Here is a 26,812-nt window from a genome sequence, read left to right as displayed (position 1 = left end):
ATTTCTAGGTAGCTGTATATTGATAAAAATTGGTAAATTTCATCATTTACTATGTTAAAATTTACTTTTTATAGAGTACTTTATAATCATGACAGAATGGGAGAGAGATGATATCCAAGCCCTACACAGGAGGTGAAGAAAGTGAGGAGGTGTATCATTTGGGGTATAATGCATTCACATATATAATTTGATTAGTGTGACTTTTAATATTTTGATAATTTTTAACTTCATGTTTCTGGTGCTGAGTGTGAATATTTTAAAAAAAATTTTTACTATTACTATTTAGAAGATTTATGTAAAATGACAGATAATTTCTTAACTTTCAAGTAGGAAATAATTACACCTAACTAGCTTAGAGAACACCTTAATATTACTCTTAAAATTAAAAAACTATATTGCTACATTTTAAAAAATTTAGAAATAAACAGTGCAAATCCAAAGTTACTCAAAACTTCCTAAGCATTAATACAACTACTGTTAACATTTTATTTTCTATTCTTTCAGTGTTGTATATATATAAATTTTGTTGTTTTTGTAATGATAGTATATTCGTTTTTATATGTCTTCTTTTATTTTTTTCAAACTGTATCCAGCTTTATTAAAGATACTTTTTATAAACAATCATGGTATTTCAGGCAGGACATGGGCAGACAATCGTTAACAGTATACAACAACTTTCAAACTCCCTTCTTGAATGGACTACCAAAATCAGAAAGCCATTATAAAACCCAATGAAGTCTTCATTTGATGCTCTGAATAGGGAAAATTTAGAGTGAGGGTTGACATTTCACATTTAGCATGTTGTTTAACAACTTTTCACAAGCCGACCCTGACTTTCAGGAAATGAAAGGAAAATGGCAAAAATTATTAATCTGAAGATCCACAATCTAGAAAAGGAACTGCTGCTATTCTGAGGGACACTATTCTCAGTGACATCACTGGAAAGTCCAGATTGCCCCACACACTGGTAAAACCAATCGTTGGGAATCAGGTCCCAACAGGTCTGAGTTTAGGGGAGATAAGTCTATGCCGATGGCAGAGAGGGACAGGAGGACATACAGATGAGTTTGAGTTTTTCCATACCACAAGGCATTTGTGCCAAGGTGACTATATGTGCCAACATCCTCTTGGGAACAAAGAGGAAGTCTCTCAAAACTAGAAGGGAAAGGTGCTTTCCCCCCACAGCAATCCAGCTTTGGAGACATTCTACTAGTGACATATGCTCCCCCCCCCCCCCGCCCCAAACAAAACAACAACAATGAAGTGTTCTGTGTGCTAACAACATAGCTTAAAAAAAAAAAAGTAAAACAAAATTTTGCATTTTTATAAAACTTGATAAAAAATAGTATTTCAAACTGTACAGTCACCAGAAGTACACAGTTATCAAAACCGCACACACTTCACTTGGCATCTCCAGCACCTTCAGCTTTCTGTGCCTGGTCTGTTTTGGCATCTCCATTTTCTGCAGGGTTATTCCCATCCTTGCCAGTGTCAGCTTTTCCCTTTTCCCCTTTGAGTACCTTCTCTCCCTTCTTTGCAGGGGCCTTTTTAGGCTTGGGCTCTGGCTTTGGAGGAGCAGGTTTAGCAGACAACCTTGCAGATCTTCTCTGTGGTTCGTCTTTCACCTTGGCTTTATCTCCTTTAGCATCCCCTTCAGTCTTTCTCTTGGGCATGTTGGCGACCGCGCTGGACTTGGGATGCAGCCGCTCGTGCTTTGGTCGGGCGGGGGGGCGGGGTGGGAGGGGGTTGGGGGGGTCGTTGTCACCTCTTCTTCTTCCTATATGTCTTCTTTTAAATGAAATATGTCATTTTTCTCATAGAGCTGAGTCTTTGACCATTGCATTAATGGTCCCCATAATACTCAATCGGAAACTGTATCTTAATTTTTTAACTTTTCCTTTTTGTTGGATAAGTTATTAAAAAAGTGTTTTAGCTATTATAATTAATATCATTGTGAATACTTTTGTGAATATTGTTATTATCACATTTTTTATATTATTGCTTATAGGGTATATTCTCATAAGTGGAATTCCTAAATGTGACCTTTTTTTTGCCTTTTCTAATATACACTAGCAAATAATTTTCTAAAGAGAATATATTAGTTGATATTGCCACTCACAGGGTTTAAAACTACTTGTTCTGTTGTTGCATTCAGATTATGTATTTTACTTTTTAAGTTGACCTATAATTAAGGGACAACATATTTTAATTTCACTTTTTAAAATTACTGTGAAGGGGGCTAGGGTTGTCACTCAGTGGTAGAGCACTTGCCTAGCATGTGTGAGGCACTGGGTTTGATTCTCAGCACCACATAAAAAAATAAATAAATAAAATAAAGGTATTGTGTTCAACTTTAACTAAAAAAAAATTAGTATGAAGGTGCATATTTTTATGTTTGATTTCTAATGTCAGAGTCATTTTAAATATTTTACCTCTGTTCCAATAACTTCTATTTTTTTTCTGTATAGGCATTTTAAACTACCACACTTTAATTTATATATTTCCTGTAATCTTTTAGAGATATAGCATTTTGCCAGTTAAACATATGTATAAGTCAGACCATGGTGGTATATATCCTAGTGACCTGGGAGGCTGAGGCAGGAGGATTGCAAGTTTGAGATCAGCGTCAGCAGTATAGCAAGACCCTGTCTCAAAATAAAAAATAAAAACATGTTGGGATGAACCCAAGTACCATGTATAGTCATAAAGCTCTAATTAAAAAAACAATAAAAAATAAATATAAAAATGGCTGGGGATGTGGCTTAGTAGTAGAGTGATACTGGGTTCAGTCTCAAGCATGAGGGGATGACAAAAACATATACATATATATTCTTCTTTTTTTTTAAGTTGTAGATGAACATAATACCTTCATCTATCTATCTATCTATCTATCTATCTATCTATCTATCTATCTATCTATCTATTTATATGTGGTGCTGAGGATCAAACCCAGTGCCTTACACGTGCCAGGCAAGTGCTCTACCACACAGCCCCAGACCCTGTACATATATATTCTTTTTTTTTTTTTTTTGAGAGAGAGAGAGAGAAAGAGAGAATTTTTAAATATTTATTTTTTAGTTTTCGGCGGACACACATCTTTGTTTGTACGTGGTGCTGGGGATCGAACCTGGGCCGCATGCATGCCGCTTGAGCCACATCCTCAGCCCCATATATATTCTTGATGATGAATTTCTCTTTTATTCTCACTGTGCTCAGTGGTGTCTTCAAATTAGTTACTCTGTAGAAGGATTAATTCCATTTATGTTATCTAAGTATGTTGTGGAAGCATATTATAGGAGCAATCTTTTTTTTTTTTATCAGTTCAGAAGTTTAGGAGCAATCTTAATAATTCAAAAAACACAGAAATTGTCTTTGGATTCAGAAATTTCAATGATTGATTATGTCTTAAAGTATAAGTTTCAAATATATTTAAATAATAGTTTGTAAAAGTCTGAAAATTTGTATTTGAATTATGAATCTTTCCCTCTTGTAGGTTGGAAAAGAGACTGTTCAAACTACCGAGGATCAGATATTGAAGAGAGATATGCCACCCGCATTTATTAAGTGAGTAATTAAAATATTTTGTTGCTTGACAGAAAAATCTTGTTAGGAAAAGTAACTGATTCCAGGAATAACTTTTTTTTTTTTTTTTTTTTAAATATAAAACTTATGTTTACAATTGAAATGTCAAGTTTTGGTCTTTCAACCCTTCTTTTCCTACTATGTTGATTTTAGTCATTGGTGTCAGGCACTTTAGTCAAGTCCTAAGTAAAAGTGAAGACTGATGAAAGAGACACTTCCCCCATCCCCTAAAAAGAGTAGAACTTCTTGAAGACAAGACTATTAAACAAACTTAATAAAGCAATGCACCCCCCATGATTAGAAAAAACACTTAAAAAGAGAGTAAATTCAAATGGCCCAAAACATAAAAAGGTTATCCATCTAAGTAGCTATTGAGGAAGTGCAAATTATTTAAATCCCTGAGTTAGAAAGTCTGATAACATCAGTTATCAATAAGGTTGTGGAACAGTCAACTGGATCTCTGTTAGTTGGAAATATAAATTGGTATGGAATCTTTGGAAAACAGTTTGGTGTTAGTAAAGTACAAGACAGGCAGCTTGAAAGTGTGTTCTCTGGAGATACTCAGGCATATATGCACAATAGAATTCACATAAAAATATTTATGTCATTTGTCAAGATGACCTCACTGATCTGTCTATAGGAGAATGGATTAAAACAATCATGGTATTATCATAAATTGGAATATTAATTGTATTAACAATAAGGAATGAGAATTTTTTACTTTAAAATATCTGAAGAATTAAAATGTTTCGTTTTTAAACAGCAGTGAATGAATCTTAAAATTTTTTGAAGGACATTCTATTGTCATATATAACTAATTAGAACAAATAAAAAGTTTTAAAAAAATTTTGAAGGAGGTTAGTGATAGACAAATAGTTCATTTATTTAAAGTTCAAAAACATGCAGGAAAAAAAAAACTGCGGTTAGGGATGCCTATTTATATGGTCAAAAGACAAAGGTGAGTAAGGAATTAATTGTCAATAAAGTCAGGGTAGTGGTACCTCTGATGGATGAAGAGGTTTATATTTAGGGAGAGGTATACAGAAGCTTCTAAAGTGGTAATAATATTCTATTTCTTGACTTAAGTGATGAGCTTACAATGATAGTTGTTTTATAATTATTTGTCATTATAGTTTTATGTAATTTTCTGTATTTAGGTTATATATCACAATTTTGAATAAAAATAAGATGTTTCTATTTTTAATCTTCCTTGTGTTTTATTATTTTCTTTTTTTTTAATGTATGTTTTTGTTTTTTTTTTTAAAGAGAGAGTGAGAGAATTTTTTTTTTAACATTTATTTTTTAGTTTTTTGGTGGGCACAACATCTTTGTTTGTATGTGGTGCTGAGGATCGAACCTGGGTCGCACGCATGCCAGGAGAGCGCGCTACCGCTTGAGCCACATCCCCAGCCCGTGTTTTATTATTTTCATTGAATAGATGCAAAAGTTTTAGTCATTGATGTCTTATTTCTAACTTGAGTGGGTGTTTCTATGGAACTATATTTCTTCCAATTCATGTGTCAGGGAATAAGGTACTGGCAGCATCTATTTTTTTGTAAATTTTATTCTGTGCATCTTTTTCTTCCTTCATTGGACTTGATGATCTCCAGTGTTTCTTCCAGCTATACCCTGTATGAGCCTACTTTGTTTATCTGCCATTCCATCACCATGATAATATTAAGATGAATAGTATGCTGTTAAACATATAATTAAACTTGCATTTGCCTTACATTAAAAATAACTGTAGCTTATACCAAGTTGCTACTAACCCACTGGAAGATAAAGAACGTTGTTGAGAGCCACAGACAAGTCAAGATGGTGCCTGGCACTTTGCCAAGAGGAGTGGTTTGAGAAGTAACGCCAGTGAGCCATTAAGATGATAGAGATTCCTTAATGATTGACTGCTGTGTCTAGATTATGTCAATTAAGAACAAGCTGTGTATTCAGTTATGTATATATACCCCTACTGTCCTACAATAAAGCGGCTACCGCTGTATCAACCTTCACAAGTTGCTTGTCCCCCCCCCCCTCCCCCCGCCGGCTATTTTGCCCAGCCAGACTTCGGCAGAACGTGAGACTCTGAACAGAGAGTTTCAATATCAAGTAGGTGGTTGCATTAGATAACCTTCCAAAAAGTTTCTTTTAATAAGACACCTACCTGTTATTAAAAAGATTTTGGATACTGGAAGAAAAAAACTTACTGTTTTCCCCTTTTTGTGGTATTGGGAATTGAGTTCAGGGGCACTTTATCACTGAGCTACATCCCTGGCCCTTAATTTTTATTTTGAGATAGAGTCTTGCTAAATGCCCAGGCTGGCTCAAACTTGCAATCCTCTTTCCTCAGACTTCCTAGTAGCTGGAATTACAGATGCAGGCTACTATGCCTGGTCTTACTTTACTATTACAAAGATTTCAGATGCTGCAAGAAAAAAAAAAAAAAAAGGAAAAAATCTTACTCTTTCATTAATATTGACATCCAAGTTTATAAATATAATTTGGCAAATGGATTTTTGTCAGGAAACTCATTTCTGCTCATTCTCAAAGATATATCCTTGAAATATGCTATGTATTCTCATAGGCTTCCTTGGAGACTTAGAAAAATTAAAGAAGTGTATGCCGTAGTTGTGATAAAATCTTCAAAGGAATAGGTAGCTAAAAACAAAACAAAATTTTCTTTGATCACCCTTGGTGGCAACTGGGACACCAACCCCTTTCTCTGTTAATTGGTAATTTAAAGAAAATAATTATGCATTTATTCTTCCTTTCCTATATAAACTTTATTTCAGAGTAGCCCAATAGCCCTAGTTGATGAGGAGAATTCCATTCAGTAAATATGGAAGGAAGACAGAATTAGAAAGTCATCATTGTATAACTTTTCTTGATAGAGTTGGTTTAGGTAGAGATATTTAGTGGATAAAACCATTCAGAGGTTTGAACCTCTTTTGTGCCATGGGGGAAAATCTTTGGCCCCATGGGCAATCTGGGAAAAATAGGGTATTATAAACAACTAAAAAATTTACTAGGCTGTTTACTTTAAAAATATATACTTAATATGCCACATTCTGAAATGTTACTTGAAAAATAGCCTAGAGTACAAACAACAATATAGTTGTGGTAATCAAATAGACTTAGAGGCAAATAAACATTGTACAGTTTAAAACATGATGGTTCTTTATGTTTTTCTTGCTTTTCTTAGAATGCAAATGAAGCAGAACACAGTAGATGACTGGACTTGTAGTGAGGAGGGGACATAGAGTGAAACAGATGGAAACAATTAATGACATCTTTGGAACTGTTGAGTAGGACATTCTTTTGGACTGTTTGCTTGATGTTTAGATGTTTCCAGGGCATGGCTGACCTAAGCTTCCTCTGTAGTTTTCTTTTACAAGGATTTCTAAATAGTGACTGCTTAAGGCAGCAGTAACAAAGAAAATGTTTTACAAATTTATTGTTTTAAATCATTCTTTTCCTAGAATATTAGGATGTCAGGGTTAGTGAAAACAGAAGATTCTTGGCATGTAGATAGATTTATACCTAAACCAACTGATACATATTTTAAGATTTTTCAGAAAAGATATGACATTTTCAAGAATAGTGTTTTCAAAATCAAAGAACAGTCATATTTGTATGACTGGCAATTAAGGGCGTTTTGGAAAATGTGTTAATATCAGTTAAAAATGATTGAGCATCCCTAATCCACAAATCCAAAATCTAAAATACTCTGAAATGTGAAACATATCTGATCCTGAACATTTTGGGGTATAGGATATTCAACCTGTATTTGAATGGTAATTTTCCGTGAGGGACTTATAATGCTCAAAAGATGCCTTATTGTAAAAGAGAACCATTTTAATATAGAACAAGATTTACACTGTCACCGGAAAGCTTTTTCTTGGGTGGAGCTGAAGTTATTTTATCTCTGACTTCACAGGCCGATAAATACACAGTTTACTAACTTTACCAAGATTGCAATGATAGCTACAGTGTTGCACAAGAGGTATACTGTTGCATGATGATTGCCATAGAAACTTCTGTGATGGTCATAAACTTCAGGAGTGCAATAGCCATGCTGTACTATTAAAATATTAGTTAGGCTCATCCCATGAGAAGTCATTTGTTCCCTTAGAGACTGTCAGCAGGAGAGTTAGCCCCTGTACTCCATGTTTGCACCTGAACCATCATTGTCAGTTGTCAGTGTCATCATCATCATCAACTACAGCATTAATTAATATTTATGTATATTGATTGATCAATGGGCTAGACACACTTATTGGTTAATTTTTATTGATTGCTTTCTATTTGTCTAGCTTGGTAAATGCTATGTAGAATAGCAGTTCTTACCTATATATAATGAATGATCACTTATGAGATCTGTACAAGTAATTTATTAACAGTAATAAAGAACCAAAGTTTACTAGTGCTTCATTTTAAAAAGTAAATTGAGCATGTTCAAAAGTCACATGTTTACTAATATCCCTCTGATTCCTACCTACTTTTTTTTTTCTTTTAAAACTCTCATTGAAGTATAATATATTCTCTTGCTTTTTATTATGCTTTCTTTAGTGGGAGAGAAATTAGTGAAATTACACTTACTATGGCTGGGAATTATACACAGTCCCAGATACATACATGGGAGTATATGGGGCATGTCATACATATGAATTTTATTTTTCTATGTATTATGGAGAAATAAAGGTGGAAATTGTGGCTGCAGAGGAATTTTTTTAAAAGAAATACTTTAAGTTTCAAACCAAAAGCTGTAATACAGACTGACTTTGTAATAGGAATACAGAGAAAAAGACCAACATTAGAGGTAGGAATAATAGAAAAAGTCTCATGTAGGAAGTGGGATTCAGGAGGACAGAGAAGGTAGAAAGGATGGCATGAGCAAGTCATGGGGGCCTGTGAATCGAGAACTAGTCATGATGGGGTGCTAGGAAATAAGCTTTGAAGGTAGGTTGGGCCAACTGATGAAGGTCCTTGAAAGCTTGGTAAAGCTCTTTAGAATTGAGCAGCAGAGAAGCTTTGCAGTTTGTGAGCTGTTGAATGACAACATGTAAGTGATTTTTCAGGAAGATTCATAGCCAAATACAGAATGAATAATTGGTGCTAGTGCTGTAATGAAGGAAAATAAGTTATATGTCAAACCTACCAGAATCATTTCTGTCAATGTGGATTTGCTTTTAATTGATTCTGTGGGAAATATTTATGGCAATTTTATTTGCCTTTGAAAAATTGCTTACGCTGTCTTCAATGAATTTCATCCTTATTTCTGCAATAGAGCAGGAATGAATAAAGAAGGCAATTCTTGGATTCTGGCCAGGATTATTCAGTATCTGAACATATCAAAAGGCGGTGGTCTTGTGATATAAACTCCTTGAAAAGGGCATAGTATGTGTTGTCTGTTGGCAGGCAAATGACAGTTTTATTTAGAACTCTAAAGTGTTGTCACATTCTGCCTCAGTGCTGTTTTGAACAGTCTGCTTGAAATCATCAAAACTTGGATTGATTCACTAGCTTGGATTATTTTTAAAACATATTGAAATGTCTAGGCCTAGTGAATAAAATAGTATTCCAAAAATAGTATATGAAAAGGTACACTATTGCTACATGATTGCCTTTAATCATGTTTCCTGCATAATTACCTTATTTTAATCCTTAAACTTTAGCTAAGCACAATAATGGTATATACTTGTAAAATTTTACCATGATTTATATTATTGTACAAAGAAAAAACCTTTAAGATGATCAAAACATGCTTATACTTAATTTTGACCTCTTAGACCTGAAGTAATATTGTCACATTTTTAGATCACCAGCACTTAACATTTAGCTTTTTCTATGCTTTTGATCTTGAGCACTCAAACTAATTGTGATGTAATTCTATTTTTAAACACTTGTGGGTGGAAGTGCCCAGAATATCTTTATTTTGAATTGATTTTTTAATCATATCACTCATTGGTTTCTGTTTATCAGGGGCTAATGCATGCTTCTAATGTTTTGGTTAACTTGAGTTTTTTGTGATCCTTTCCATTGTCATTATACAAGAAGATTTTTGTCTATCAATGTGGATGACCAAGTGTCTGCGAGGTAATCATTCACATCTGCCAGTTGTCTTGCTGCATTTTTGACCTAGGGCAAGCACTCAAACTTTAAATAGTTCACCTTTGGACTTGCCACAATTAAATGTAGTTGGGTACTACTGTTTTGCACAGACTTTCTCAAACAAAATGATTTGTGAAGTTTTGAATCTTTTTAAAAAGAACCAAGTCGTTTTATAAGTTTGTAGACACATTTTGAATAGCTTGACAGAGATTGAATCTTTGGTTTACTTTGTATACTATTCATGATTAAGAAATAAGCATATAACAGGCTGGGGTTGTAGCTCAGTGGTAGAGAGCTTGCCTAGCATGTGCGAGGCACTGGGTTTGCGTCTCGGCACTGTATATAAATAGATATATAGATAGATAGATAAAAAAATAAAGATCCATCAAAAACTAAAAATATATTTTAAAATTTTTAAAAAGAAATAAGCATAAAAAACTATAAACATGTAATACTTCAATTTCCATTTTCTGCAGAGTAAACAAAATCATATGAGTGAAAAGAACTCAAGGTGCCAAGGGAACTCATATTTATTGTACACTTACTATTGAGCAAGGTAGATATGTTTGTATTTTCTTATGTAATTCTAAGAATACCAATTTCAAGATAATAATAAACTCCTTTTCCAGATAAGAAGACTGAAGTTCGACAAACTTATTTTACCTATTCAACATCAGTCAACTAGATAAGTGGCAAGACAAGTGTCTTTATTGGTGGTCTCATGGCTTCCAAGTTTATATTCTTTCTGCCATCTGATCTTCAGAGAATTGTATAGTCCATCCCTAGCCATCCAGGCAGAACTTTGTATCAGTTTTAGATAACAATTTACACTTTCACTCACTATTTCCAAAGAAGGAATAGTACAAATAAAATTTGCCATGTATCACATTGTTTTACAAACTAGAAAGAGGTTGAAGTAATAAAATTTTAAAGATTTAAAGAATCATGGAGATTATTTAACCAACTGCTTTATTTTTAGATGAATCGAGCATCAGCTATACCTTATAGACGGACTTATTTTTGCCATGATTGCTTATTTTTGTTAAATGCCCTTTCTGTATCTATTGATACATGCAATTTTTATCCTTTTTTTCTGTTAAGATGGTCTGTGGTCTTATACATAAGTGGATTTTCTGATAGTGGATTATTCTTGTATTTCTAGTGTAACCTTATGTGGTTCTGATTTTTTAAAAACTACAGTGCTGAATTAATTTTGCTTACATTTTGAAAGGATTTTTGCTTCTTTGTCCATGAGAGACCTTGATCTATAATTTCCTTTTCTTGTATTTTTTGTGTTTAGTTTTGCTACCAAGGTTATTTTAGCTTCATAAAATAAGGCCTTTTCCTGGTCTCTGAAACAGTTTATTTATATATAATAAAGATTATCTGCTCTCAAAAGTTTGGCATAACTTGTACTTAAAACTCCATGAGTCTTTTTCCAACCTTGCACATGACTGAGTCACACTCCCCGGCTGGGTGCTGAGGTGCTCAGTCACAGAAATGTGGCAGAGCTTTCCCCACCCTTCTTGGGTTCTAGGATAGGGGTCTCGTGCATGGGTGTGTCTTGCTACAGTCCCATGGGTGAAGCTATGCGCACCTGTTCCTTTGTAATATAACCCCTTGCCCTGTTTAGGATAGAATCTTCCATGGAAGTGCCTTGTGTGTATCCCCGTCTCTTACTGTGCCCTTGGGTGTGGCCTACCCAGGTGTCAGTCAACCTGCTGATAGTGGACATCATGAAGATAGACTCAGCCCCCTGAAACCTGACCCCTTGCCTCATTTGAATAGCTTCTCCTTAATAAAAGGGGTCAGCGCGGCGTGTTCTCTCTCTCTCTCTCTCTCTCTCTCTCTCTCTTCCTGCGGACCCTTAAGGTCAGAGGAGCCTTCACAGCGACCCCAAAGAAGAAGGTTAAAAAAAAACAAACTCCGTGAGTCTTTTTGAAGGAGAGACTTGTTTCCTCATTCAGTTTCTTTTTATTATTTAATTCAGATTTTAAGAGTGTTATAAGTTACTTTTAATAATATGATACTTTTCTAAGAAACTATCCATTTCATCTAAACCCCCAAATTTATTAGTAAAACATTCATAGTTATCTGTTATTATCATTTTCATCTCTCTTGTATCTCTAGTTTTTAAAAAAAATTTTAGTTGTAGATGGACACACTATCTTTATTTTATTTATTTTATGTGGTGCTGAGAATTGAACCCAGGCCTCACATATGCTAGGCAAGTGCTCTATGGTTAGCCCTGAATCTCTAGTTTTATCACATTTTTAAAAACCTTTTATTTTATTTCTTTATTTTTATGCAGTGCTGAGGATCTTACCTAGGGCCTCACACGTGCTAGACGAGCGCTCTACCACTGAGCCACAACCCCAACCCCTGTCTACCTTTGTTTTAAAGTGATGTTGGGAATTGAACCAAAGGACTTGTACTTTCCAAAGTTTCTTATTTTAATAGTTTGTCAATACTTCAGTCTTTATGTTTAATCTTTCATATACATGTAATTTATAATGTATATGTATATATATTATTTTTTATTTTTGTGTTACCAGGGGTTGAACCTAGTGGCCCTATACCACTGAGCTACATTCCCAGCCCTTTTTATTTTTTATTTTGAGACAAGCGTCTCACTAAGTTGCCCAGGCTGACCTCAAATGTGGGATTACATGCCTGTGCCACCATATCTAGCTCTTTTTAAATGAACATATTTAAGTTTTTTAAAATTTTGCTTAAGTCCTACTACAAGTTAGGCTATAGCTGCAGATACTTAAGTATTTTGTAATTTTGATTATGAATTGCTCTTTAACCAGGAGTGCATTTTAAGGTTTCAAAACTCTTTTCACTATCTTTTTGTTATATTTCAAATTCAATTGCATGTGCCTACAAGATAGGGTTGGTAGGATATCAATTATTGGAAATTCTTTTTTTTTAAATGGACACAATATCTTTATTTATTTTATTTATTTTTTATGTGGTGCTGAGGATAGAACCCAGTACCTCACAAGTGTGAGGCAAGCGCTCTACCACTGAACTATAACCCCAGCCTCCAATTATTGGAAATTCTTTTGTGACATGATTAATGGTCAGTTTTGGTAAGTGTACTATGAATTCTTCAAAAGAAAGTATATTCTCTTTTTGGGTATGGGGTCCTATTTATATTGATTAGGTCAATATATCAATATTACTGGTCAAAATTTTTATAGGCCTAACACTTGTCAATGAACTATCAGTTTATGATTAAGATATGTTGTGGGCTGGGGTTGTAGCAGTGGTAGAGCACTTGCCTGGCGTGTGTGAGACACTGGGTTCTATTCTCAGCACTGCATAAAAATAAATAAATAAATAAATAAATAAATGTTCACTGACAAATAAATAAATGGTCACTGAAAACTAAAAAATATTTAAAAAAATAAGATGTTAAGGACTGGGATTATGGCTCAATTGCAGAGTATTTGCCTAGCACACAGCAAGCACTGGATTCAATCCTCAGCACCACATACAAAAATAAATAAAATAAAGTTATAAAAAATAAGATGTTAAAATTTCCTATGCTAATTTTAGATTTGTTAATTTTTCTCTTAATTGTTGATGTTAGATTCATAATTTAAAGTAATGTTATTAGCTAGTTATAAATTGGTAGTTCTCCTGGGTTTCAAATTATCTTAATGATTTATTTATTACCCTTTGGTTTTTAAGAACAACTATTGATTGTTGTTACCCTGTTGTTGGCTTGCCTGTCCAGACTTTGTTCTTTTGTTTTTTTAAATCCACAGGCTCGTTATTGGCAATTTCCTTCATAAATGAAAATATGCTCTTGTTTCTATTCCATTTCATTTTGTATTTAGATATCCAAATCTCTAACTCACTGATTACATTCTGCTATAGAATAGTGATTTTTTTCAGCATAAGGGCCTTTGATAATAGCAGATAGATTTTTAATTATTAGTTGAGAACAGGAAGATAACATGAGTTTAGTAATATTTAAAATTTTAAATTTACAATAGCATCAATAACATCAACATATGTTTGAAAACTACTTGTATCTGTACAACACATTGGCTCTGTGCTTGATCTGTTTCTTCCATAACCCTGGCGTTATATGGAGAAGAACCACAGGAGCCCACAGACCTGTAAGCAGCAGTCTCATCAGAATCTCTTCTCCTTGACCTGATGCCAGATTTGAAAAAGCAGGTGAAGAAAGGAGGGAGAAAGAACAGGAGTAGTATTTCAAGACTTTAAGGATTCTAAGGTTGTGACTCATATTCTTGTCTTTCAAATTATCTGCTTACCAAAACTGGACGTGCATTCAACTTGAGCTTCTGGAACACTTGAAACACTCCAACTCTAACATACTGCTTCAATTTAGTTATCTTTTTTGGCGGGGCGAGGGTAGGGAGGCACTGGGAATTGAACTCAGGGGTGATTAACCTTAGAGACACATCCTCAGCCCTATTTATTTTTTATTTTGAAACAGAGTCTCCCTAAGTTGCTTAGGGCCTTACCAAGTTGCTGAGGCTGGCTTTGAACCTAATGATCCTTGTCTCTTGACTTGGGCAGAATCCTGTTATGTTTGAAGATGAAGTCAAAACTGACTTCAAGCCCTCTTAATCTCATCTGAAATAAGTTAGTGAGCCTGTGTGTGTGTGTGTGTGTGTGTATTTGTGTTTTAGTTTTGTTATCTCAATATATATGCTCTAGCAAAGTAGGGTTTGGTGTTGCCCTCTAAGAGTTTTGATTATTTTCAGTGGGTCATTGTGGTTTTTAAAAAATTATTTTCCTCTCAGCTTTACTGAGGTACAGTTGACAAATGAAAACTGTATATATTTAAGGTATATTATTGTGTTTCTAATTTTCATTTTAAGTATATACATGCAGTGTCTGTAATATGACTGTTTGATAAGAATGAGAAGGCCACTTTGCACTGTGTTATAATTTAAGAGAGTAGGGACAGGGAAAGGAATACTTTGTGGATGGGTCTATGGGATCTTTAAGTCTAGGAGCACAAGGTTGGAACAGCTTGTTTTGGTATTATCATGCAGTGGGTGAGTTGGTCCTGTGCACTTGCTACTTGAACTAGATTAAAATATGTCATTGTACTCTGTGTTCCCGACTGCCTCCTAAAAACTATGCCTGTGGCCTTCACTCAGGTTTCTAGATGACTAATGGCTGAGGATCCTTGACCTTTCTCAAAATATCAATGCCATGAGCAAAGCATATTAGCTATTACTGTGATGTCACAGAACAAGTCTATATCTGCTGTTTTATAGTTAAATTTGTGCCAAATGGCCAGTATGTAACATAAAACTTTTATTTTTATGCATTTTTTGGAGTCTTTTGAAATCTTCAGTTTTATTTTTTAAAATCATGTGCATATACACAAAAAGGTTTGAAGAGTGAGTGAATTGATTATAAAGGCAGAACTTTCTATTTAAGGGATACTAGAATGGCCAAACCAATTTATGATGCCTGAAATCTCACTGGAGCTCATTCCTCAGATTAACAATGTAAATCTTAAGTACCTAGTGAAGGGAGAATTCCTTCAGCCTTAACAGTTATTTTTTCTTATCTGCTAGGTAGGAAAGCAGAGGGAGTGTGAGTGCCTGCCCGGCTTCTCTCAAGCCTCAGTTCTCACTCAATCCTTATACTATGAAGGACTTTAATATTATCTTCAATTGAGGCCATGTATGTAATCACAGAGAAAAAAAAAGGAATCTTAAAAGGTTATCATGCATAATAAGATTGTTTATCATGCAATAAAAATTGTTAAATGTAAGAATTAAATATTCCACCACTTTTATGACTCTCTCAGCATTTCTTCACTCTTAAATATGATGGGTTACTCAAACTTGGAAATGATCAGGGCCTTTTGTAATCTCTGACTAGATGGAAAGAGAAGGAAAGTTTCAAAAGGGTTCACAAGAGAGCAAGAATAATAGTCAGTCAGTTTTGCTGGCTGAATAATTATGCAAGGGCCTGACTGGTTGGAAATGGCAGCAAGGGAGGTGCTGGGTGTGGTAGCCACAGTGGAGAAGACCTTACTTATCAGCTGATTGCATTTCCAACTTCCTTCTACCTGTTTGCTTCTCCTCTCCTTGGTGCTGTTAGTGCTTTGTATGTCAAACGTTTGTGGTCTTTGAGTACTTTGATGTCCATGAAATCACATTTTCAGGGTCTGCTCCATAGCATTTCAGTCTTTAGCGAACAATACATTTTTTTGTGACAATATATATAACCTAAGTATCTGTACTGTCTAAGGTCAGTTTGTGTTTTTATTAAAACAGTGAATTTGATATAGGATGAGTTGCATCTATCCTTCCCTGACATGTTTTGTTTTCTGGAGGAGTAGGTGGAAAGCTTAACTTGTTGAATGCTTTAGAGAGCCTTTTAGTTTTAAATTATGGACCAGTATATGTCTAAATAGACCTATTATACTATCTCCTTTATGTTATTTCTCTAATGCTTTCTCTCTCATTTCCATGGCTAAACCAGTGAGCAGAGATATGATGATTGATTTTTACAGAATCAAATTGAGATTGTGTGGCTTCCCGGTGAGTATGCTACCTGCTCTTTATGATGGCAGATTGTCCTCTGTAGTCAGTTGAACCAGGCTCATTGTATGTTATTTTTTTCACAAAAAAGACAGTGTGTGTGTGTGTGTGTGCGGGGGGGTGGGGGCGTGTTAGAGGAGATATACCTACTAGAAAAAGAACTCAAAGAGATATGGTGATAACTATCATTTTTATAAATAGTGGCAAGTTTGTGAAACAAGAGGTCTTTACTTTCTCCATTACTTTTGTAACAGCTCAAATAAAAATGACCACTCCTGCTTTTATGCCCTCTCAATTTTTGCTGGACATACTTATAAATACTAATATGTACTTGTTTGTATATCTATCTCATCCTACCAAGGTGGTTGCCCCTTAAAGGTAGGGTGTTTTGTTTTGTTTTTAAATCTTCTTATTTCTAGGAATCATAGTATGTAGTAGGTCCTCAATAAATTAGATGAATCAATAGAATGTATATGAAAGAATTCAATAAAAGGAATTTAAGATTAGTACTTCACTTTTTCTGAGCATAGTCTGAAAGAAAAAGTCTTTAAAAAAGACTAGTGGGTTATTTTATTCTAGTGGGGGTGAGGACACTGTCTAATCTTGCTTGCTCTATGTTTGAGGTTTCTGCCTTTGGATATGGTCACTGTGGGGATGAATGGTTTACAACCAGACACTGTATGTATAGGATGAAATTATTCCATATGACACTAAGAAATGAATATGCTGATTTGCATGCTCAGAAACAATATAAAAGTATCAGTAGCTTCCCAACATCCAACTTAAATAATCTTGGAAAGCATACACTTTGACTCATTTTCGATTCTATGAACTTGTCCTAAGGGAAAATTTTCAAAAAGAGAGAGAATATACATATATATGTATGTACCTGTATATATACATAAATATGTTCAAACACACAGCGAGTAAGGGGGAGTTTAGGTTATCATTTGTTTCCCTTGGGGGAGAGACTTGTGGCAATCTTTTTATAATCTCTGAAACTGTTTTTTATTTTTTAATAAAAAACTTAGGGCTGTGGTATACAGCTCAGTGGTAGAGCACTTGACTAGATACATGGTTTAATTTCCAGCACTGCATAAAACAAAAACAAAAACTGAGCTCAAGTTTGAACTTCTTTTTTTTTAACTTTTAATATTTATTTTTCAGTTTTTGGCGGACACAACATCTTTGTTTGTATGTGGTGCTGAGGATCGAACCCGGGCCGCACGCATGCCAGGCGATCGTGCTACCGCTTGAGCCACATCCCCAGCCCTCAAGTTTGAACTTCTTAATTGGTGATAATTAAAATCATACGGGGCTGTGGTTGTGGCTCTGGTATAGAGTGCTTGCCTGGCATGTGTGAGGCACTGGGTTCGATCCTCAGTACCATATTTAAATAAATAAATAAAATAAAGGTATTGTGCCCATCTACAACCAATAGTAAACAAACAAACAAATAAATAATAAATCACATGGAACTGTGAAATTTGGAAGCTTCTCAAATTGGTTCACACAATGTCAGGGACTAATTCTGGGAAGCAAGTCATGAGTGAGTATGCTTAGGGATTCTATGAGGCTGTCATTTTGTATAAAGCATAAGAATTTTCTGGTACTTTTAAGTTGAAAATGGAAAGGCAGAGAGAAGCCTTAATCTAGTTGTTTGATTTTGTGTGTGTGTGTGTGTGTGTGTGTGTGTATGTGTACATGCATATATGTGGTTGCTGGGGATTAAACCCAAGGTTTGAAACATTCTAGGCAAGTTCTCTACCACTGAGCTACATCTCTGGCCCCAGGTGATTGATTTTAAGACTCTAAATCAATATTATTAGCATATAGTCAAGATACAAATTATTTAGTAATTTGACCACATCCCTAGTTATTCTCTAAAAATTTAGATTTCTATTTTAAAGATCACTTTAAGAAGCCAGCAGCTTGAATGTTTAAATAAAATCACATTTTCCACAGACAAGACAGACTCTTTCCTGTTTCTGATTGCTGGTTAGTCATAGTGGGATTTTTTTGGCTTTTATGAATGCCATTAAATTTTAATGTACAGATCAGATGTCTTATTGTACGAAAAATGGTGCAGTGTCTGTTCTGGCCTTATCATTTTACCACACAAGGGAACCATTATTGTAGAATCAACTTGATTCCTGCAAACCTTTTCTATTTCACTCCTCTTTTTCCAGTTTCCTTTTTCTCTAATGATTATTCCTAATGTTTTAAACTTTTTTTTTTTTTCAAATTTGAAAAGCTTATATAGTAACTGGATCCTTGTGAATAGATGTAGCACAGGAGTTGCATTCTGTGATGCTTATGTTTATTTGCTATAATTTCATCTACGTTTAAGTTTCTTAGAAATAAAATCAAGTTTGGGACTCTATAGTTAAAAATTTCTATGGAATAAATTATTTCATTTGAAATAGACATTGAGCATTAATTATGTATTAGGCTGTGAACTCTATGAATATATTAATTAAAAAGACAGGATCATTGGCTTTGTTGAACTTTCAGTCTTGTGAGAGAGACAGCTAAACTGAGAAACTGTGATAAATTCTTTAGGAACACATAGGTATCCATAGATTGGGGAGACGAGTTATAACTTCCTAAAGGAAGAGGCATTTAAAAATGGAGTCTAAGAACAGGAAGGGAAACTAATCAAACAAAAGAGGGGTGAAGGACAGGTTCTTTAGATGGAGGAAATGACTGTAGAAAGCCTGAAGCATGGTATCAATGGTCTTCACAGCTAGTGATCTTCAACTGAGTGAATGTCTATCCCTACAGGACTAATAAAAAATTCCTCTTGAACATTTTTTTATTGAAACATTTTAGATTAAGTTTAACAAGTTGCTAAATGTGTGTTTTCTGCCATATTGTATATTATATACATATCTAAAATATATTTTCATATAAATTTAACTTATTTAATATTTGGAAAATATCTGCCATAATTATTGGGAAAGCCAGTCTTTGATTGTCCAATGTCAGCCAAGTCAGGTTACTTTTTAAAATGTTTTTTTTTTTTTTCCTAATTTGTCAGTTATATTTTATTTATTTATTTATTTATTTAGCAGTACTTGGGATTGAACCCAGGGGCACTTTACCACTGGACTATTTCCCCAGCCTTTTAATTTTTTTTTTTTTTTTGAAACAGAGTTTTGCTAAGTTGCCCAGGCTAGCCTCAAACTTATGATCCTCCCACCTCCAGCTCCTGAGTCAGGCATGTGCCACCATGCATGACTGTTGATTGTATTTTAAAGATATTTAAATAGAAAAAAATAGTCTTTTATATTTTACCTATATATTTACAGAGCTTTCATCCTTTTGTGTAATTCTAGATTTTCACCTGGCATTATTTCTTTTTTCCTGAGGGACTTCGTTTAAAGTCTCTTATATAGTTCTGCTGGTGAAGAATTCTTTCAGCATTTATGTATCTGAAAAAGTGAAGTATATTTTCAATTTTGAAGTATATTTTCACTGGATATAGATCTTTAGGTTGATATATATTAGGGTGTTTTTTTGGGGGGGCGGTGGGGGACGGTCAGTGCTGAGAATTGAACCCAGGAACCTAAAACAATGGTAGGCAAGCACTTTACCAATGAGTTATACCTCCACCCTTCCCTGCCTCCCCACATTTTTTAGAAGTTTAAAAATATTGCTTCATTGTCTCCTGGCTTGCACTCTTTCCAGTGAGAAGTCTGCTGTTCTTTGTTTCTTTAAGAGTTTCTCTTATTATGGGTTTTAATGAACTTCATTATGATTTGCCTTAGTGTAGTTAGTTCTTGATATTTTTATATTTGGGATTTATTGAGCCTTTTGGATCTAGGACTTTATAGTTTTCTTCAAATTTGGAAATATTTTAGCCTTTATTTCTTCAAGTAATTCCCTTTACCCCTGCTACCTTCTTTCCTTTGAGGCTTCATTTGTACAGATATGAGGTTCTTTGGAGTTGTTCCATAGCTTACTGATGGTTTAATTAAAAAAATTATGTTTTGACCCCATTTGATCTTGGATAGTTTCTATTGTTATAACTTCAACTTCAGTAATTTTTTTTTTGTGTGTGTGTTATCTAATCTGCTACTAATTCACATTGTATTTTTGTATCTCAGTTTATTTTTACATCTACTTGTTCTGTTTGGGTCTTTTATGCATTTAATTTATCTATCTAAGGTACTCAATCTTTTTTTTTTTTGTACCAGGGATTGAACTCAGGGGCACTAACCACTGAGCCACATCCCTAGCCCTCTTTTGTATTTTATTTAGAGACAAAGTCTCACTGAGTTGCTTAGTGCCTCCCCATTGCTGAGAGTGGCTTTGAACTCAAGATCCTCCTGTCTCAGCCTCCTTAGCTGCTAGGATTACAGGTGTCTGCCACCATACCGGGCCTCAATCTTAAATATAGACTACAGCTGTAATAACTTTTAAATATTCTTGTCTAGTGATTCTGTCATCTTTGAATTTCTGAGTTGGTTTTGAATGATTGTTTTATTTTTCATTACAGGTGTTATTTTCATGTCTTTTTGAATACCTGGTATACCTGGGTCCTAGGATAGAAGCTTCATTGTGAAAAGACATAAACATATTTGGATTATGTTAACAACAGGGCTTGTTCATAAAAGTAGTCAAGTCAGACAGAAGTGTAGGTACCTTAGGCACCCTATACTTGTGATTAGTGTCTGAAGTGAATGTTGTCTTGGGCCTGAGCCCTTAAACTACGGAGTCAACACTAACTTTGGATTGTTAATGTTATAGCAAGGACTTAAAAGGTTGCTTTTTCTAGAACCACTGACTCTTCATTTGGCCTGAAAATGTAAAAAAACTTGGTATCTGTTTGCATTTTGAAGTCTGTCTCCTTTGCTTTCTGAGTCAGTTACCTTGTATTCCAGAAAAAAAAAAACGGGTCTAATCCATAAATATCTTATGATAAGTCAAAACTACCCACCAGGCATAGCAACTTTCTTACGGATTCCAACAAGGTCCTGCCTGACCAATCCTGAGAAAATGATACCAAGACTGCTTGACTGTGCATGTTTCTGGCTCCCCCTTGTCTCCCTAATCTGGGAGCTCATGTCAGTACCGCTGAAGTCAGAGTTGGAAACAGGGTCTCTGTTGTCTTTCTAGTATAGTTACACTGATTAAAGTTCCTTTCCTGCTTTTCACCATTACTTTTTTCTGTTTGGTTTTTGGGATGGGTTGTTGTACCTGATAATTGACACTCCCAGAGTTGGGCCTCTGTTCTAGGACTCTGATAACAGTGTCTGAGTTGCACCTCAGCCTCCTGGATAACTGGGATCACAGGCATGTGCTATTCACAAAGCTTTTATAATTTTAAAAATATGAAAATCTCTTCAGCCCGATTCATAATAAGAGGAATGGAAGTTAAAAATATGTTGAATAAAAAGACAACCAACAAAATAGGAAAAGGTATTTGCAAATTGTATATCTGATGAGGGTTTAATATCTAACATATATTAAGACAGCCATATTGAAAAAATAGGCAAAGGAGTTGAATAGACATTTCTTCGAAAAGATGTCAAAATGGGCAAGCATATCAAAAGATGTCCACCATCATTTGTCATTAAAGAAATGCAAATACAAACCATGAGATACCGTTTGGCTGGCATTTTTTTAATTTAATTTTTATGTGGTAGTGAGAATTGAACCCAGTGCCTCACATGTGTTAGGCAAGCACTATACCACTGAGCCACAACCCCAGCCCTTGGCTGGCTTTAATAAAAACAAAATGAAAAATAACAAGTGTCAGTGAGGATGTACAGGATTAGGAACTCCTTTGTTACTGGTGAGAATATAAAATGGTGCAGAGCTGGTAAACAGTTTTACAATTTCTCAAAAAAGTTGAACATGGAATTAATATGTTACCTAGAATTCCCTTAATAGATGTAATATCCAAGAAAAATGAAAACATATATCCATACAGAAACTTTTACAGCATTATTTATGATTGCCAAGAGGTAGAAATAAACCAGATGTCCATCAGTGCATGAATGGATAAAGCAAATTGTGACATATATATGCCAAATGGAAAAGAGTGTATAGCAGAAAGATCAGTAGAGTACAGGGAAGGGAAATAGAGGGAAAGGAGGGAAGAGAAAAGGCAAATATTGGAGACTGAATTAGAGTAAATTGTATCCTATGCTTTATAATTATGTCAAAATCCTAATGTATTGGGCTGGGGATGTGGCTCAAGCAGTAACACGCTCGCCTGGCATGCGTGGGGCACTGGGTTCGATCCTCAGCACCACATAAAAATAAAATAAAGATGTTGTGGCCACCGAAAACTAAAAAATAAATGTTAAAAAATTCTCTCTCTCTCTCAAAAAACAATCCTAGTGTATGTATAACTAAAAAGAACCAATAAAAAAAAAAAAGAAATGAGGTACTGATAAAAGCTACAACTTGGATGAACCTTGAAAACATTAGGCTATATAAGAGAAAATAGACAATAAAGGTTACATGGTATATGAATTCTTTTATAAATATATAAGCAAATCCACAGAGATGGAAAGCAGATTAGTGATTATCAAGGGATGGGGGAAGGGGGAAATGGGGAATGATTACTTAGTGAGTGCTTGGTATTTACTGAGATGATAAAGCATTTTGGTGCCAGAGAGAGGTGGTAATTGAACAACATTGTGAGTACTAAATGCTATTGAGTTGTACCATTAAGATGATTATTTGAATGGTTTTATGTTATGTGACTTTCCCTTTAATTGAAACAAACACACAAACTATATTGGGATCCAATCTTTGTGTATCACTAGTGAAGATCTAAAAGTTTGATTATACACTTAATTAGTGAGACAGTACCTTTGACTTAGCAATTCCATTTCTAGAATGTATCCTACAGATAATATAGGGTAAAATGATGAGTATCCAAGATGATTCATTGAGGCAGGCTAATAAATTATGAACTATTATGTAGCTGTATAAAAGAATGAAGCAACTCTTTATGTACTTTTAATAGAACATTTCCAAGTTAAAAAAAAACAGAAAGCAGAGTGTTCTTAGTGTGATCCTATTTGTGTAAAAAGGGAAAATGTTTTCATATACCAAAAATGTCTTATGAAGACATACAGAGGAAATGCAGCATTGAAGGAAACTCAACATTGGTTGCAAGTGGAATTGACTTTGAGTGCTTAGAAGATAGATAAAGGAGGGAAGATTTTTCACCGTATGCCCTTTTAGTTTTAAATGTGTATATGTTTGTGTAATATATCTGAATATACATATTACACAATTTAAAATTAAACCAAAATTTTAATTTGAAAATTAAAAATAATATGAGCTGGGGGTGTAGCTCAGTGGTAGAGCACTTGTCTCGCATGTGTGGGACACTGTGTTTGATCCTCAGCACTACATAAATAAATAAAATAAAGGTATTTTGCCCATCTACAACTAAAAAAAAAATAATAATAACAAAGTACTCAGCCCCTTGAGACTGACCAAAAGCCATATCAAATAAATCTTGTTCTTCACTGATATTTTTTAGTTACTATCTTATGGCACCAATATTTGTGTTTTAGCTTAGGAAGGTATGCTTTTTGAGAGTTAGAATAATGCTTTTTACATCTTTATATGCATACCTGCCATTTCTGTAGCCCAGTGCTTTTTATGTAGTTGAAATTCTTATACTGGTTTAATTCTTTTTATTAATAAGGCAACCCTACTTTATACTTGTAGAGTTTTGTGTTATTTCATTTGATCCTCAAAATAACCTTGTGTGGTAGTATTTTTTTTTTTGCATGTGACATTTATTGTGTTTTCAAATGAGAATGTGTAATTTTGGCTAAGCATTTTAACTTTAAGCAATTTGTTCCTTATCTTTATAAGTTACTCAGTGATAACTGGGGGTACATTGAATATGAGATTAGAGGATCTATTAGGCTCTCTGTATGGACGGTTAATTGAATGAATAAGTACATTTCAGTAGTGCAGGAGGATCCAGGAGAAATACTTTTTTTTTTTTGCTTTTTGGATTCTTCTTTTAAATTAATTTACCCCACCCTAACCCACCATTCAAACCCTTGGCTGATCTTGTGGTCTGTATTAAACTATATTGTTATTAATAACTGGTTTACTGATCTTTTTAACAATGTAGTTTTATAGGCTGTTTGTAAGTGGGCCAATGGATTTGTCAAACAAGTCTGTTTAGCTCATGAGTGAAAAATTTGTATCCTGTTAAATCTGAAAATACTATCAAGGATTTCAGTTCTTTATGCAGTGCCTTTTGATGGCAGTATGTATAGAATGGAGAGGAAGGAGTAAAGAAACAAGGAGTTACAGAGAGATAACAACATAATGTAAAAGGTCCTACATGTGTTCTCAAAATTTTTTTGTTGCCAAGAAAAAACAAAGAACAAAGATTTGGTGCACTGAATGAAAGAATGAATGAACGAGTGTTCTCCCATTAACTGCAAATAATCTAGAAACCTAGTCAGATTATCAGTTGGTCTTGGATATTTTTCATGTAGAAAAAAAATGTAAATTTACATATATTTAAATTCTTCATGATAGTCTTCTGCTTGGTTCTGCCAGTTAACCCATGTTCTTTCTCCCAGGGTTGAGAATGCTTGCACCAAGCTTGTCCAAGCAGCCCAGATGCTTCAGTCCGATCCTTACTCAGTGCCTGCTCGAGATTATCTAATTGATGGGTCAAGGGGCATCCTCTCTGGCACATCAGATCTACTCCTTACCTTCGATGAGGCTGAGGTAGGCAATCTGAGGCCCATGCTGATTCTCCCAGAAAAATAAATTAGTTTTACAGATAATAATGGAACACTGATAATTGTTTAGTGGCTACACATTCGAATTACCATGTTTTCTATGTATAATTCTCTCACTTGACTGAATACTCTGAAATATGTTTTCAGGTTCGTAAAATTATCCGAGTTTGCAAAGGAATTTTGGAATATCTTACAGTGGCAGAGGTCGTGGAGACTATGGAAGATTTGGTCACTTACACAAAGAATCTTGGGCCAGGTTAGTCATATTGAGTTTTTATAATAAATTTTTTTGTGTGTTTGTGGGTTGTCCATGTTGGATCATGAGGAAAGGATACTTGTCTTTTTGCAGAAGATAGGTGATCATGCACTGGGCTTTCAGGTGTGTCTGTTCTGTTGATGGAGCTTCTGCTGAGGAGATGTCTTTGTCTATGAAATCTGAATCTGCTTTCTACAAATTCTGGCCCTGTGGAATAAATTAAACCAACATTGCAAATGTTGCTGGAGAACGTAGAAAATACTTTTCTATTACTGTAATGCTGAGGGTCACCCTGAATCCTGACCTCTTCATTTCACATTACACAGCATTCCTTCACTGTCTGCCAGCTGGCTTTTAGCTTTTTCTGACCTCTTAACTTGCTAATTAGCCTGCCTACTATTGTGGATTAATGCCCTAGCCCAAGGCTGCCTAATATAATCAGATCTAGGAGAGAAGAGCTGTGTGGTTAAATCTCATTTTGAAATGATTGTTTAAGCATCTGAGTATTTAATATTCAAAATACACAAATAGATACCAGCTTTTGATGTTACAGACAGGTAACATGACCTTGAGAATCATTAAAGAAGAAATGATAAACTTGATATTTATCACCTTATAAAATTCTTCTGTTTTATGTAAAATGTTGGATTTTGCAAACAGTATTTTTTCCTTCTGTACTAGGGATTGAACCCAGGACTGGAATATGCTATACCACAGAGCTATTTCTGTAGTCCTATTATTAAATGTTATTGATTGATGTACTGGGGATTGAATCCACAGATGTTCTACCACTGGGCAACATCCCCAGATCTTTATTTTTTATTTGAGAAAGGTTGTCAATGAGTTGCGTAGGGCCAGCTTTAAACTTGCTAGCTTCCTGACTCCTGAGTCACTGGGATTACAGGCCTATGCCACCACAGTGAGTTTTTTTTTTTTTTTTTTTGGTTGTTGTTGTTTGAAACTGATCTCGTTATTTTGTGGAGGCTGGTCTTGAATTTGTGATTCTCCTGCCTTTACCTCCAAAGTCACCTGGATTATAGGGTTGTGCCACTGTGCCTGACTCTTTGAATTTTTTTATTTTGAGACAAGAGTCTCGATAAGTTGCTCAAGCTGGCTTTGAATTTATGATCCTCCTGCCTTAGCCTCCTGATTATAGGCGGTGCTACCATGCCCTGATACTTACAGTATTTTAGGTTCCAGTATAGTCATTTTTTTGGGGGGTGGGGGTTCCAGGGATCGAACTCAGGGGCAATATTCTCTAGCCCTATTTTGTATTTTATTTTATTTAGGGTCTCACTGAGTTGTTCAGTGCCTCGCTTTTGCTGAGGCTGGCTTTGAAATCACAATCCTCCTGCCTCAGCCTCCCGAGCCACTGGGAGCCTGTGAGCCACCATGTTGGCCAGTATAGTCACTTTAATGAAATTTAAGAAGATCACCTGGAAATTTTTTTTTTTTTTTTTTTTTTTTGCTTTAGAGCTGTATTCTAAACTTTCTTATACTGTAAAATTTTTCTATTTCCTCAAGTGGAATTTTATGCATAACAGACAAAAGGAAACTATTATGTATGAAAAAGA

General features: G+C 34.7%; 2 protein-coding genes across 3 annotated transcripts in view; one reads left to right on the top strand and one right to left on the bottom strand.

Annotated features, from left to right (window-relative positions):
* The window catches only part of Vcl (vinculin), a 115,956-nt gene that overhangs the window by 36,978 nt on the left and 52,166 nt on the right, over positions 1-26,812 (top strand). For both annotated transcript variants that reach the window (XM_046419687.2, XM_046419686.2), the window contains exons 2-4: positions 3,494-3,564; positions 24,818-24,968; positions 25,130-25,238. In XM_046419687.2, coding sequence (XP_046275643.1) covers positions 3,494-3,564; positions 24,818-24,968; positions 25,130-25,238 — 331 coding nt within the window. The remainder of the gene's footprint in view (positions 1-3,493; positions 3,565-24,817; positions 24,969-25,129; positions 25,239-26,812) is intronic.
* On the bottom strand, positions 1,301-1,679 carry LOC124076001 (non-histone chromosomal protein HMG-17-like). The gene has a single exon (XM_046419688.2). The coding sequence runs from the start codon at positions 1,671-1,673 to the stop codon at positions 1,401-1,403; it is 273 nt and encodes a 90-aa protein (XP_046275644.1). The 5' UTR covers positions 1,674-1,679; the 3' UTR covers positions 1,301-1,400.

The sequence above is a fragment of the Marmota monax genome, unplaced genomic scaffold (genome assembly GCF_021218885.2).
Source record: "Marmota monax isolate L192 unplaced genomic scaffold, Marmota_monax_Labrador192_F-V1.1 WCK01_AAM20220418_F8-fsc00019, whole genome shotgun sequence".
In the NCBI taxonomy this organism is placed as follows: Eukaryota; Metazoa; Chordata; class Mammalia; order Rodentia; family Sciuridae; genus Marmota; species Marmota monax.
This window is presented reverse-complemented; position numbering and strand designations above follow the sequence as displayed.